Source organism: Merops nubicus, unplaced genomic scaffold (genome assembly GCF_000691845.1).
Source record: "Merops nubicus isolate BGI_N331 unplaced genomic scaffold, ASM69184v1 scaffold5832, whole genome shotgun sequence".
NCBI lineage: Eukaryota > Metazoa > Chordata > Aves > Coraciiformes > Meropidae > Merops > Merops nubicus.
In genome coordinates this window covers 339-11,420 of record NW_008594135.1, presented here as the reverse complement: position 1 = coordinate 11,420, position 11,082 = coordinate 339, and the positions used below count along the sequence as shown (strand labels likewise).

At 54.2% G+C, this 11,082-nt stretch overlaps 1 protein-coding gene across 1 annotated transcript; it reads right to left on the bottom strand.

Annotated features, from left to right (window-relative positions):
* Nucleotides 1-939: 939 nt before the first annotated feature.
* Nucleotides 940-10,909, bottom strand: ANAPC2 (anaphase promoting complex subunit 2; the record flags this gene model as incomplete). Its single annotated transcript, XM_008935639.1, has 12 exons — nucleotides 940-1,162; nucleotides 1,922-2,157; nucleotides 2,498-2,627; nucleotides 4,262-4,465; nucleotides 5,252-5,327; nucleotides 5,703-5,844; nucleotides 5,993-6,174; nucleotides 6,255-6,372; nucleotides 6,969-7,088; nucleotides 7,226-7,400; nucleotides 9,637-9,769; nucleotides 10,293-10,909. Coding segments are annotated over 12 exons (2,346 nt in total), but the record flags the coding sequence as incomplete, so codon positions are not given.
* Nucleotides 10,910-11,082: the final 173 nt, after the last annotated feature.

The window sequence follows — 11,082 nt, the reverse complement described above, 5'->3', positions numbered from 1 at the left end:
ACCCAGAAAGCAGGACTGAGGAAGGCTCAGTGGAGACAGAAGAGCCCTGAAACCCACTGCTCAACACCCAGGCTGGGGACACCATGTTCACCCACTGGAGCTCAGGGATGGTCCCATCCAGCTGCCTGAGTGGTGCTGGTAACTCTGGGGCACACCAGGACTCTGCACCCAGGAGGGCAGCAGCCGTGGTGCAGAATGGAGACGAGCATCCCTGCCATGGCAAAGCAAACCCACCAGCCCCCAGGGAATCCACTCCCTGACCCCCCAGGACCAAACAGCTTGCACTGAAGCACTCCTACCTCTCACCCATCTGAAGCATTCCTCATCCCACAGTAAAATTATTCCTCACCATTTAAGTGTCCCAGGCAGGGGGAAGGAGACCCTGGAGTCCTCCACCCACATCAGCCAAAGGAGACAGCACGAGCACTTGTTTTTGGGTAGGGTCTTGCTCTTCACAGCCAGCCACAAGAGGCTGCTTTAGCCACACAAAGAGACCCAGACAGCAGCTGGAGCCAACAGCCCCCTCCCAAAACCTCCTGGGGCTACCCAGCAGAAGGGAGACAGTGCCCAGCAGACTGGGGAGTTTCCTGTCTGCCCTTTCAGCGTGGGAAGGCTGATGCCAAGAGTGCTCTGCCCAGAGGAAAGCAAAGAGTTGGTACCATCTGAAAAGGAGGTGGCTGGTTTTTATTAACCAGTGAAGTCAGCCCAGACACTCACATAAGGAAGGAAAAGCAACGTGGGGAGCAGGCCCAGCCCCACAGCTTGTGGGGTGCAGAGCCCAGACTGCTGCTGAGCTGTCTCCCTGTGGGAAAGGCCACCCTTTTTGGGGGGGAGGGCACAACAAACCCCGAGGGCAGAGAAAGTCCCCAGCAGGATGCAGGGTGGCACTCAGGAGCTCAGTGCTGGCCCAGAGAGGTGGCACCGAGGGGCAAGCAGGGGCCCTGGCAGCCTAGTTGCAGTTCTTGGGCAGGCGATAGACACCTCCAGAGTAGATCAGCTGCTGGTCCCTGACCTTCTTCTGCAGGAAACCCTGCAGCTCTTGGATATCGATCTCGGTGACCACCGGGCCTGTCATCACAAACATCTTCAGCATGCTGTGGATCCTCTCCAAGGACAGGCTCTCGAGGTTGGTCAGCATGGCCTGGATGTACGTCCAGAAGAGCTGCAGAGGGGCACACGCAGGCAACAGTAAAGCACACAGACATCTCCACTGGGAAGAAAAGGGCACCCCACATCCCAGGAGCAGAGCAGGGCTGCTCCCAGCCACGAGCGTGTGATCTCTAAATGGGAAATGCCCACCAGCAGCAGGTGTGGGGAGACAGCTGGAAAGCAGGACCTGAGCTGCAGCACACGCATGACCCTCAGTGGATGAACACCAGTATGACACCTCCACCAACACCAGTGACACCTCTGTGTTGCAGAGTGGTACCACATGCCCCCCACTGTGACACACAGGTAGGAGAAGCACTGGAAGTGTCCAGGGACCATGACACAGAGAAGGCAAAGGCCCAGCTGTGAGGGCTGGGTAAGCCTTTTTGGCAGTTTAAGTGCCAAAAAGCTCTGCTTGGGTGAATCCAAGTACATTACGACTATTTTCAAATAGGAAATCATGTCTCAGACTTTTTCTCTTTTTTAAACTGAAAAAAGAGATTTAGAGATGTCCAAATGGTTGCCTGGCTCAGCAGCCTGGAGCTTTTCCAGAGGGAAGGCTGTGATCCAGCACACGCACCAGCGAGCATTCATCAGGAGATACCAATTTCAAAAAACCACTCATGCTGGACTTGGCCACTTGCAGTGGAAAATGCAAATCCAGAGTGTAAATAGAATCCAGCATCTTAAGCAGACCTCCCAAAACCAAAAGCATGGGAGGTTTGTGTTGTCCTGACGGCCTCCCGAGCAGTCGAGACACACGGACAGGTACCTGCAGCTCCTCCTCCTTCTGGTCAGCCTGCGAGGCCATGGCCGAGTCCCCCTCCTCGTCACTGTCTATCAGGACAACCTTCTCCAGCTGGTCCTTCTGCTCCTCCTCGATGACAGTGAAGGTGCCCTGAGGCTCCTCACGCAGCACACCCTGCTGCAGCCACAGCGTCATCTTGCGCTTCAGCGACGTCTCGGGCACCTTGAGCACTTCACTCAGCTCCGTCAGCGTCCATGTACCTGGGGAGACCACGGCTGCCAGAGAGGGGAACAGGACCCCTGCCCAACCCCCAGCACTTAGGAAGAGGATGGAGAAGGCTGAGGAGACACTGCCAGGAGCAAGGAGCTGCATGCAGCGACTGCCTGAAAGCAAACTGGGTGCTGAGCTGTGGCCCTGCTGGGTGCTGAGACCTGTCCGAGCCCTGTGGGAGATCCGAGCCCATGAACCAGGTCTTGCTGCTGCTGCCAGAGCTCTCAGAGCCTTCAGCCACCCAAGCAACGTCCTCTCACCCCCCAGCCCACCCCAGGAAGCACAGAGCCCCGGGGGTGAGGCCGAGGCTCTGCCCCAGGCAGCACTCACTCTTGCTCTGGAAGTGCAGGATGATGGCAGCGTGCACGGGAGACACGGACAGGGAGAGGGTGCGATCCGCCAGCTCCACCTCCAGGCTCACCAGCCCCAGGTGGTACTTCCAGTTCAGGGTCCTCATGGCCTGGAGAGGGGGGAAGCGACCGCTCACAGCACATCTTCTCACAGGAACCACCGAGTGCTGAGTTGCTGCAAACGTCCCTCCAGCCCCAGGGCCAGCTGTGCTCCAAGCACCTCTGCCAGACTCAAACGCTGCTCCCCTGCCCGTGAGCTGCCCAGCACTGCCACCACCCAGCTGTCCCCCACCCCCCCTCAGGACACACCCTCCTTGGCACAAGTGGTTGTCCAGCCCTTGCCCCTCCTGCTGGAAAGACAGCTCTCTGGTAAGGTAAGCACAGGTTGAGGAAACACTTGAAGATCAACTGGGCCACTCAGGACAAACTCCTACTGGAATCTAAACACTCGTCTCAGGCAGGATTTCCTTGGAAGGGAAGCAGCATCTTCTGATACCCATGTGAAAAGAGCACAGTTTGCTCTGAAGGCTGAGGATGCTCACGGAGGCTGTTCCCTCCTTGCATCCCCTCCTGCATCCTCTCCTAACTAATTTCTGCAGGCACAGAAAGCAGCCAGCATCCACATCCTGCAGGACCCAGAACTGTGAGCTTCCCAGCCTCACATCACCTGCTACGTAACAAGTTCAAGAAAGGATATAGAAAACCAAGCTTGAAGTGAACTAAGACCACAAGTGGACAGGCAAAGAGGAAGATCTACATGAGACTCCAAGTTTATGTTCAGGCTGGCTGCAAAGAACCATCTGTGTGTGCACTAGGCTGGCATGAGAGACCCAGATCATTTGTGCTCCAGGATGTGTGTGCCCTGCACTCCACCAGGTAGGAACCCATGAGATGAGAACGCCAAGACCACAGCTCTGGAGGTTACCCAGATCTCTCCTTGACTTCCAGAGAGATGCTCCTGCTTCCAACCTGTTCTGTATGTGCAGAGCAAGACTCACCTCAGCCTTCTCTATCTGACCAACTGCCAGGATCAAGTGCCTGGAGAACAGCAGCATGCTGCACCCTTGCTTGTATCAGCTCTGTAAGCCTCTCTCCCACCTTCTCATGCTGTTTAGAAGGCCATGAATTCAGTGCCTGAGCCACAGTTAAACTGAACAAAAATGCTTGTAAAGAAACCTGCCTACCACGGAGTTCAGGGACCCTCCAGAAGAGAATGAAACAACCTGTCAGAGACCACAGATAGAGGAGGAAGCAACATTCCCCTAACACCAGTCTAATGGTGGATCTTAAAATGAGACTGTGGTGAAAGAGCTTCTTTGCAAGAGGACAAACAGGGCAGGAGTGTCAGGGTACTGGAGAGGCCCAACGGGGACAGGATGTCACTTACTACAACAGAACTTAGGCCAACAAGTTTAGACCAGACTCAAGATGCCCAAGAACTTCCACCTCAGTATCCATTGAACTACCAAAATCTGGCCTGTTTTAGAGAACTCTCCTCCCTGACTGTGATGGCTACCATGACACAGGTGCCCCATGAAGAGACAAACCTTTCTTTTGGCAATAGCTAAGCTAGGGCAGCTTCTCACCCCAGCTCAAAGCTGAAGAGATTTGGGATCCCACAGTAACAGCACAGGTGTACCAACAGCTAAAATTTAAGGGATGTCAAAGGGGACTTTGCAAAAGCCATGGTATACAACGAAGTTACTGCATGCACCTTTTCTGGGGAAGGTGAAGTCTGCCTCACCTTTAATTTCTCATACTTCTTGGAATAGGCTTCCATAGCTTCCTTGACCTGCTCTGGAAGCTCTAGCTTCTCCTCCTTCAGTGGTGGCCAGAACTCACTGGACAGGATGATGGCCACGAGGCTGAAGGGTGGCCTCTCCTCCTCTGGGAGCTTCTCCTCCTCGTCCCGAATGTTGGCGTTGATGCGTCGCGAGTCTGCCATATCCTGGGAAGGGCAGAGGAAGCTAAGGCAGCTCCTGCTCTTCCAAGTCAGTGCTAACCCTTAGTACAGGAGAGGCTTTAACAAGGTGACCAACGTTGTCTCCAAATGACATTGGGAGCACTGGAAAGGACATGACCATGTGTGTCCACTAGAAAGTCTGCTACATACTGAGGAACATTTGTGGGGAGGCTGAGGAAGGGCTTACAACTCAACATCAGCCTATGCTGGAGTCCCTCCAGACCTGTATTCTTCCCACAGTGTTCCAAGTGAATTAAACTGCAGAGTCCCAACCCTAGAGGAGCTGGAAGAGCCTGGCTCTTCAACACCAGAACACCCTACTGCAGGAAGGGCAGGAGAGACAACAGCACCAGGGCAACCATCCCCCAGAGTGGATAACCCAACCCACAGGGCTCAAAAAGCAGGTGTGAGTTTGAAGGGGCTTCTGCCTGTCACCAATCACCCCCCTCACCGGGATTTTGGGAACCCTACTTAGCTAAAAGAGCCTTTTTTGGGTCATTCCTCCAGTCAGAACACCCTACTGCAGGAAGGGCAGGAGAGACAACAGCACCAGGGCAACCATCCCCCAGAGTGGATAACCCAACCCACAGGGCTCAAAAAGCAGGTGTGAGTTTGAAGGGGCTTCTGCCTCTCACCAATCACCCCCCTCACCGGGATTTTGGGAACCCTACTTAGCTAAAAGAGCCTTTTTTGGGTCACTCCTCCAGTCCTTCCCCTTCCCCAGAAGGCACAGACCCCCAGGACTTGAATTTTGAAGAAAGAGAAGTTTACTTTTAACATGACTTCACAATAGTGCATCTGAGCTTCACCAAACCGCAGCTTCAGCAGCTCCACGTTGCGGATTTCCCTGGCAAGAGAAACAATGGATCAAACTCAGCTCAAGTTTCCTGATGCCCCATCCCTTCTTCTGACTTGGACACTTTCTGCTGACCATAAGCAGACTGTGTAGGTTGAGGGCCACTAGAACCTGTGGGAAGGAGCCAAGAGGTGCCTCCAGCCTCCTACATGCTGCCCTGTTAGTGCAAGCCAGGAGCAGGACTGAGCAGGAAGCAGCTCAGGAAGTGAGCGCATGAAGTCCTAGATGCAAACCCAAAGCAGCAGAGGAAAGGGCCAAAGACATTCCTGGCTCCAGAAGCAGCCATTCACACGACTGAGTCTGAAGCACACCTTCCTCAGGTGACTTCACCACAGAAAGCCCTGGGGTTGGGCACTTGGTCCTCACCTCTCAGCGCTGTAGTTGAACTGATGCAGCAGCCGGTCGGCCAGGAGCGTGCGGTACTCGTTGATGAACAGGTCCTTGCTGCCATAGATGCTCACCAGCAGGCTGATGATGTCTGAGGAGCGACGCTTGGAACTTGATTTTCCTAGGGAAAGCCAGCAGATGACTGTGAGATGAACAGAGACCTGCCCCAGCCCAGCTCAGCTCTAGAGGACCAGCAGATGAGCTGCTCAAGACTACAGCCCACCAGGGAAAACAGCAGGCTGCCAGGACTTCCAGGTGTGGCATCTAACCTGGATCTGCATCCACTGGGTCAGGAACCCAGTCTCCTGGTTCTGCAATGTCATCATCACTCTCCTGGCCATTCTCCAGGGTCACTGGGTCAGCTTTTGAGAGCTCGTTTGCCAGGTCACCGGAGCCCTCAGCGTCCCCCGTGAGACCGGCCACAATCTGCCGCACCGTGTCCTCCCGAGTCCTGCCAACCCAGAGGAAGGGAGCTCAGGCAGGGGAGGGGAGGGAAAGGGGATGTCCACAACTGCCCCACAGGCCTCTTACCTCAGGTACTTCCTGATGGGCTCACAGGCCACCTCCAGGATAACCATGGAGGGGTCGAGCTCCCGCAAGGCCTTGATGGCTGAGATGTAGAGAGTGATGATGTCGGAGGTGTTGACTCCTGCAGGAGGGTGGAGGGAGTCAGAGTGCCAGAGCACAGACCAGTGGCTCGGATGCCTGCAGCCTGGATGCTCCAAGCCCTCTGTCTCCTTTAAGGAGTTGGAGGTGAAGGCCTTGCTGCACTACTGCCCCAACCAAAGGGAGAGATTGGATTTGTACATCAGAGAAACCAGTTCTGACCACCAACACCCCCTCAGGGACTACTGCCAACCAGCTGAGACCAGATCAGGAGTTCGGAGCTCAGACCACACACACCAGAGAAGCCTTGACCCACCTGGACTAAAGCTGAACTTCTGGCTCAGCTCCTCACTGTACAGCAAAAGTGAGGCAAGAAGGGACTAGGATATGAGCAGTGACTGGTGCCCCTGCAGACTCCAACACAGAGCACACAACATGCACAGCCTGCTCACCTCTCACTCTTCAGACATGAACTCCAGGAGAGCCCCACTCACACCCAGTGTTATGACCCACCCTGCAGACTCCAACACAGAGCACACAATGTGCACAGCCTGCTCACCTCTCACTCGTCAGACATGAACCCCAGGAGATCCCCACTCACACCCACTGCTATGACCTATGTGGGGATGCAAAACCCACCAGGATGCAGAAGTCTCACTTCCAGAGCACTCTTCAGGGAGCTGAGCAGCTGCTGCCTCTGATTTGTCCTTTCCAAGCAGAACTTGAGGTCCTCTACAGCAGGCTTCGACTCTGGGAAATCTACAGAGCAAGCAGTGAGCAGAAACAGCGCCAAGCTCCGCGGGAAGGCAAGAGGCAGTGTGGCACTTCAGGAGATGAAGACCACCATTCACCCACCCCAGTCCAGGGGTGAACAACCATGGAGGGGTGACACCCACCTCGAATAATGCTGAAGAGCTCCTCGATGCGCATGCTGGCGTAGATGCGGTAGAAGAACCTCTGGACGTGGCAGCGCCAGCGCTTCAGGGTGCTGCTGGCCTCTGGAGAGGAACGTGCCGAGGGCCCCTCGTGCAGAAAAACCCTGCTGAGCCAGCCAATCACCTTCTCAATCCACTGCACGGGGAGGAGGAGGGCACAGAGGTGATGAACACCACGGCTGGATGGGCAACCACGTCCCACGCTTACCCCACCACCAGGCAGCCACCACAGCAAGCAGTGAGCAGCCAGCCCAGGACAGCACTATGTCCAGCTGCTCTTCAAATGCACCCCAGAAAGATGAACTTGAACTGAAAATATCAGACATAGACCCTGCATATGCACATGAAAAGACAAGGAGTGACCAAGGACTGTCCATAGGCGCTGGGCTCCAAAAAGGCTGAGATATATTCAAAAATCTGCACACTGTTCTATTCTTGCAGAATTCCACCCCATTCTACACTTGAAGAACTATTCTCTTTATGAGAATATGAGCAAATTGCCCATCACATCACCCTTGGTCCAAAATTTCTACCATTCATTAAATCAATGAAGAGCAAAGGTGTCCCAAAGACCTGCAGACATACTCTTGCCAAGGAAACCTGAACTAAGACCTCAAATACCAGCCCAGCCACTGAATAATAAAGTCAAACCCCAAACAGTCAGCATCAGAAGGTTAACTTTTTGTATTTGGGATTTAGTTTTATACAGAGAAACGTGCAGTTGTCAAATTTCAACTACAATACCCAGAAGGCCAATTTCAAACTGCACTATCCAGCCATTCAAAAGAAATGCTTTTTCTACATTTTATTTTTTTCCTTTCAGATGGCACAGGCATGGCACTTTTGAGTATTAATAGCTGGCAAATATTAATTTTTATGATAACTGGATTTGGACAGCCTGAAAGAAAAATATTATGTCTGTATTTGGTTTGATTATGTGAATTTTTAATTATCTCCTTGACTGAGGAACTGACTGAAGGAACACAGAAGTTCTGCTAATTACAAAGCAGGACAAACCCGAGACCTACAGAACACCTGGACATTGATCTGGGCAAAGCTGTGGAAACCCTGCTGAAGACCAAAAGGCAAGGACTGTAACTGATGCAAAGCAACTCAGCTTTAAGCAATGCCATTGTTATCAAACCACCCCAGTTTTCCTCCTGTGCTTATCTGCTCCTGTTACAGCCTGCTCCAGACTGCAGTGGCCAGGAAGGGGCTTTGCTGTCAGCACTGGGCCCTTCAGCAAGCTCCTTCTCAGACTTCTGTTTTCCCTTTAGCTTGCCAGGCATGTGCTTTTTCTCTCTTTTTTTTGAAATATCTTCCCAATTTGGAAACCATTTCTACTTCTTTTTTTTTTTTTTTAAATCACCTCTTCCTAATTCTGTCAAGCTCCAATATTCTGCAGCCAAACCTCTTCACCCTTCTGACAAGGTGAGGACCTCCTGCAATGCCTGACAAGCGGAGCTGCATCTTCTCCAGCACCCTTAAAATGCCCTTAAACAATCTCCAGGGCATCCAAAAGCATTTCACACTAGGTCTGATCCAGAAAGTGTTGCACAGCAACTAAAGGGAAGCAAATCTAAAGTGATGGCTGGTGTTTGCAGACCACGTCAACGGCCAGCATGGCCAACAGCGAGGAAACCAGGGCAACCAGAGTGAGCAGCCTGGTTTGCATGGCAACCTGGCTTCACGAGCTGCTCTTCAACACAGGCAGAGGCAAGGTCATGCAGCAGGGAACAGGGAGCACAGGGCACACCTGCAGGGCCAGGGCTGTATCCTGGAAGAGCCATAACCCAGAGAAGAATTTTATTTTAAGGTCACACTGGGTAAACAGCCCAACACAAACTCGGTTTAAGGTAGCAGGAAAACAACTGGGTAGGTGCAAGGAAGGATTTGGATTCTGTACGTGGCCCACTGGTGAGATCATCTCCAAAGGATCGCCTCCCATCTTCACTTCATGTTTTAAAGGGATGCCAAAAAATTGGAAAGAAGAAGGAGAACAGCCACACAAATTCCAGTTACGAGCCCACCTGCACAGAGGGAGGGCTCTGCAGGCTTGGCAGCACGGCATGTTCTTGTAGTCTGCAGAACAGAATTCCCTCAGAATTTCCACAGGAACTCCCTCATTCCTACGGACGTCACCAGGTGAAATGCAACAGTCCACTAAGCACAGGTCAGGGCAACCCTTTCCCTCCAGCACAAATCAAACCCAGGGAGTTTTAACCACCTCTTCCACCAGGGATGGTGGGAGCCACAGCCTGGGACCACACGCCCTCAGGTGGAATCTGCTTCTGGCCTGAGCTGCTAGCCCAGGAACAGGAGCAGCTGCACGTCCCCAGAGGAAGGGCCCTGGCTGCCCACCACCCCCTCACCTCCTGGAACTCGTCGAGGAAGGAGTGCTCGTACTCCCCGCGGCACCGCTGCTCCATCCTCTCCTCTATCATCCTGTGCAGGATGGTGGTGACAGCATCAGCACTCACCCTCTCCAGCAAGTTCAGCCGGCGGCTGCAGACACAGGCAGTGACTCGGTTCAGAGTGCAGGGGAGCAAAGGTACGAGCACAGAAAGACACCCCAAGTACCTGCAGGCACCTTCCCTGGGCCTGCCCCACAGCTGCAGGCTGAGCTCTTAGTCTGCCTGCCCTGATAGCCCCCAGATGCTCCACACATAACACACGACACCACTGCTGCTACCTCATCTTCCTTAGAAACATCATTTTCTAACCACCAAAAGCTTTTTCATTGAGAAGGGTTTGCTGCTGTGTAGACAGGTGGCCTTAGAGCAAGAGGAAGACACTCTCATATCCAGGGAGAGGAACTTTCTGTCTGGAGATCTGCTCTAGTTCAACCACCAGTGGACAACCAGATGCAGAGACCCTGTGCCAGGCTCTCCACCCTGCACCCTGACACAGCCTGACCTCACGTGTAACTCCCCCCGCTTCCAGCCAGCCCCAAAACCTGCTGCTGCTGCTCCCCACCTGGACCCTCTGCTTGCTCCGAGCGACAGCCACCACCCCGTGCCCTACGTACAGGATGTCATTGAGCTGATGGAACTGCTCCATGGCTTTGGGGCACCAGCACTGCTCTCTGTGGCTGCTGCAGCCCGCGCAGAGCGGGCTCTCTGCTCCGCCCTCCTCCGTGTCGCTCTCCTGCTCGGCCTCACTCATGCTGCTCTCGCACTCGTTCGTTCCATCCTCCTTCTTCCACTGCCGCATGTATATCCTGAACGTGCGGCTGTAGAACTGCTGGATCATCTCCTGGAAGGACTTAGACGTGGAGAAGAAAAGGATAGCTTTGAACATGGTGTAGACCTTCTCTTGCAGCATCTGAGCGCCTGTCCCCAGGAGCAAGCCTGCCTTAGTCCACCTCTCCAGGAGCTCCAGGCTGTTCAGGTAGGGCTCCAGGCGGCACTGGAGAAGAGAAAAGGCGTCCAGAAGGAGCGAGGAGCACTGGGGCTCCTCAGCCGTGTTCTCGTACTGGCCGAGGCAGTTCCAGAACTCGGGCGCGATGTTGGCCTGCAGGTCTGTCTGCAGCACCTCCACGAACCACTCCTCCACGACCGAGTGCAGGTCGTAACCCCGCAGCACGTCCAGGGCTGCCCGCAGCTCCGCGTCCTTCAGCGGCCCAGCGGCAGACCGCGGTGCTGCCTGAAAGGCAGAGGGGACACCACGTGAAGAGTGCATAAAGTCCCCTCTAGGAGGACCTGCAGCAGGAGAGACGGCTCATCCCCAAGAGCGGGGGCCAAATGCACACGGACCCTGCTGCCAAAGAGCACCAGGCAGACACCATTCCCCCACGGCCACCTGCTGGGGTCAGGCCC